Source organism: Notothenia coriiceps, unplaced genomic scaffold, assembly GCF_000735185.1.
Source record: "Notothenia coriiceps isolate Sejong01 unplaced genomic scaffold, NC01 NC01_scaffold00037246, whole genome shotgun sequence".
Taxonomy (NCBI): Eukaryota; Metazoa; Chordata; class Actinopteri; order Perciformes; family Nototheniidae; genus Notothenia; species Notothenia coriiceps.
In genome coordinates, this window is record NW_011369947.1 from 7,913,308 (window position 1) to 7,915,753 (window position 2,446).

Here is a 2,446-nt window from a genome sequence, read left to right on the forward strand (position 1 = left end):
TGTGTGTGTGTGTGTGTGTGTGTGTGTGTGTGTGTGTGTGTGTGTGTGTGTGTGTGTGTGTGTGTGTCTAATTGTTGAGCTTCTCAGTCTCCGTGGTCCTCACAGCAGTCAGCTGACCGTCGTGAGCCTCCTCCTCTCCGGGCACCTGAAACAAATAAAAGGATATTACAAAAAAGATATATGTATAGTAAACAAATATTATAATAATCGTTTCCATCTATTTTAAAATATCCCTAATTTTCCAGATGAAATGCAGTTTGATTGTTGCTTTTAAAAGTGTGAATCACTTTCTTCCTCTGGTTTTATGCCATGTATCTTCTCATGTGTGCAAATCTCAATACTTCTCAGGAGGATGAATCTGAAGAGAAGTGTCTTTATTTTCCACTATTAGTTTTTTATGATTTTTGTTCTCTTTTTAGTGAGATTATAAAAAACAAAGTAATATACAAATTCATGATTCTAACATTATATATGTTCATGTGCACTCATATACCTGTGCTCACACATTGTAGAAAACAAAAGCAGGGTGATGATGCACGGTGCATTGTGGGTAAAATTAAATGACGTCAGCCCAATGTGAGAAGCAGGAGGGAATCTGTTCCTGTGATAAATCTGATGACATTACTGTGTGTGTGTGTGTGTGTGTGTGTGTGTGTGTGTGTGTGTGTGTGTGTGTGTGTGTGTGTGTGTGTGTGTGTGTGTGTGTGTGTGTGTGTGTGTGTGTGTGTGTGTGTGTGTGTGTGTGTGTGTGTGTGGTGAGCTTGCTCCCCCTGGTGGTCAGACATGATACTGTCTCATCAGAGTTTCTCTTTTTATTTTAAATCCTGCTACTCCATCTGGTGGCCACATTTGACGCTACACCCTCCGACTGGAGATAAGGCTTCAGATACTTCAAGGTAAAATAACACGCCTAATTGTGAAATATCTTGACGGTGAAGCTTCATTTAAAATGTAAGATTTATTTCATAATTGTCCTTTTACGTCTTTTCTGCTGAAATAAATTATGTCCTGACAAGAGGTCTAATCAGGAAGTGAAAACAGCTGTTCAGGCTCTCTCTATGAAACCCCTGAGGAAACTTAATACAAGTAGAAAGTAAAAGTAGAAAAGTACTCATCAAAATATAGTGAAAGTAGAAACAGTAAAAGTAGTCATTGTGCAGATTGGTCCATTTCAGAATAATAGATATGATATGTTTTATAATGATTGATCATGAAAGTGTTCTCAAAGCTGGTAAAGGTGCAGCTAGTTTGAATGACTTTGTATACTGCAGGGTAGCTTGTGGATTTACTCCAGGTGGAACTAAAGTCTGATTTAACACTTGATTATATTTACCATCATTCATCCACATCTGAGAAGTAACTAAAGGTATAAATACATGTCATGGAGTAGAAGTACACCATGTACCTCTGAACTGTAGTACTAGTATCTCAAAGTTGTACTTAAGTACAGTACTTGAGTAAATGTACTCAGTTTCTTTACTTCCCTGAAACCACAGATTGCTTTAAAGGTCTCACCTCCCAGTAGATGCTGTCCTCGTAGCAGATGGCGTCAGAAGGAGCGCCGAACACAGGAAGCTTCAGAATAAAACCTGAAACGAGAAACGTATCACTTTAATTTCTCATGATGACCCTCTGATGTACACCTAAGACATCTGAATGTATATTCTTTAATGAGGTAATGTGTCGAAGCATTTACGTTAAAAAAGTTAAATTGAATTGAAATAAATTAAAAGCATAAAGTTAAATACAATTAAATGAATACAAATACAAATCATTAAATTGAATTAAATAAAAAATATATATAAATAAATACAAATAAAATGAAATCATAACATTTGTAATCGTCCATTCAAATGAGACACCCACCAACGATGAGCCCCCCCAGCAGGGCGAAGCCCAGAGTAACGGCGAGGGAGATGGCCTGCCGGACGCCCTGATAGGACGCCTCGATATCTCCACTCGCCACGTCAGGGAACACATCGGCCATTCTGAAAACACACAAACAACAGATGTAAAGGTCCCCTATTATACTGTTTTTCATCAATACATTACAGGTCTCAGATATATACAGAGCCTGTCTCTGATTGGCTGAAACACCAAACAGATCATTGCATGCATTACCCATGAATCCCCTCTTGTTTCAGCCCTCGTTTTCCAAAGTGCATGATTCTCTGTCTGGTTACGTGTAGACATGAAAATATAGGAGCCAGACCCTCGCCGCACGGCCCCTCTGAGAGAGCATTGTGGTTACAAAGAACGGTCAATGGAGGCCTCTAGCGAGGAGAATCAAGCGGTGAGTAAGGGGGGGGTTGACCTTGGTTGGCTGTTGGCTATGGGTTTACTCAAGACAAAACCAGTTCGTTATGTACATCAGGTCAAGTGCCAAAGATCTGATCAGGGCTCATTTTCAGAAAGTGTTTTGGTATAGGAGAATGGGATCAAAAAA

General features: G+C 39.3%; 1 protein-coding gene across 1 annotated transcript in view; it reads right to left on the minus strand.

Moving 5' to 3' along the window:
- Window positions 1-2,446, minus strand: part of LOC104965690 (ammonium transporter Rh type B-like) — an 8,141-nt gene continuing 5,695 nt past the window's right edge. The window contains exons 3-5 of the mRNA XM_010794697.1: window positions 1,867-1,988; window positions 1,516-1,589; window positions 1-145 (exon numbers count right to left, since the gene is read on the minus strand). Coding sequence (XP_010792999.1) covers window positions 68-145; window positions 1,516-1,589; window positions 1,867-1,987 — 273 coding nt within the window. The 5' untranslated portion in view covers window position 1,988 and the 3' untranslated portion in view covers window positions 1-67. The remainder of the gene's footprint in view (window positions 146-1,515; window positions 1,590-1,866; window positions 1,989-2,446) is intronic.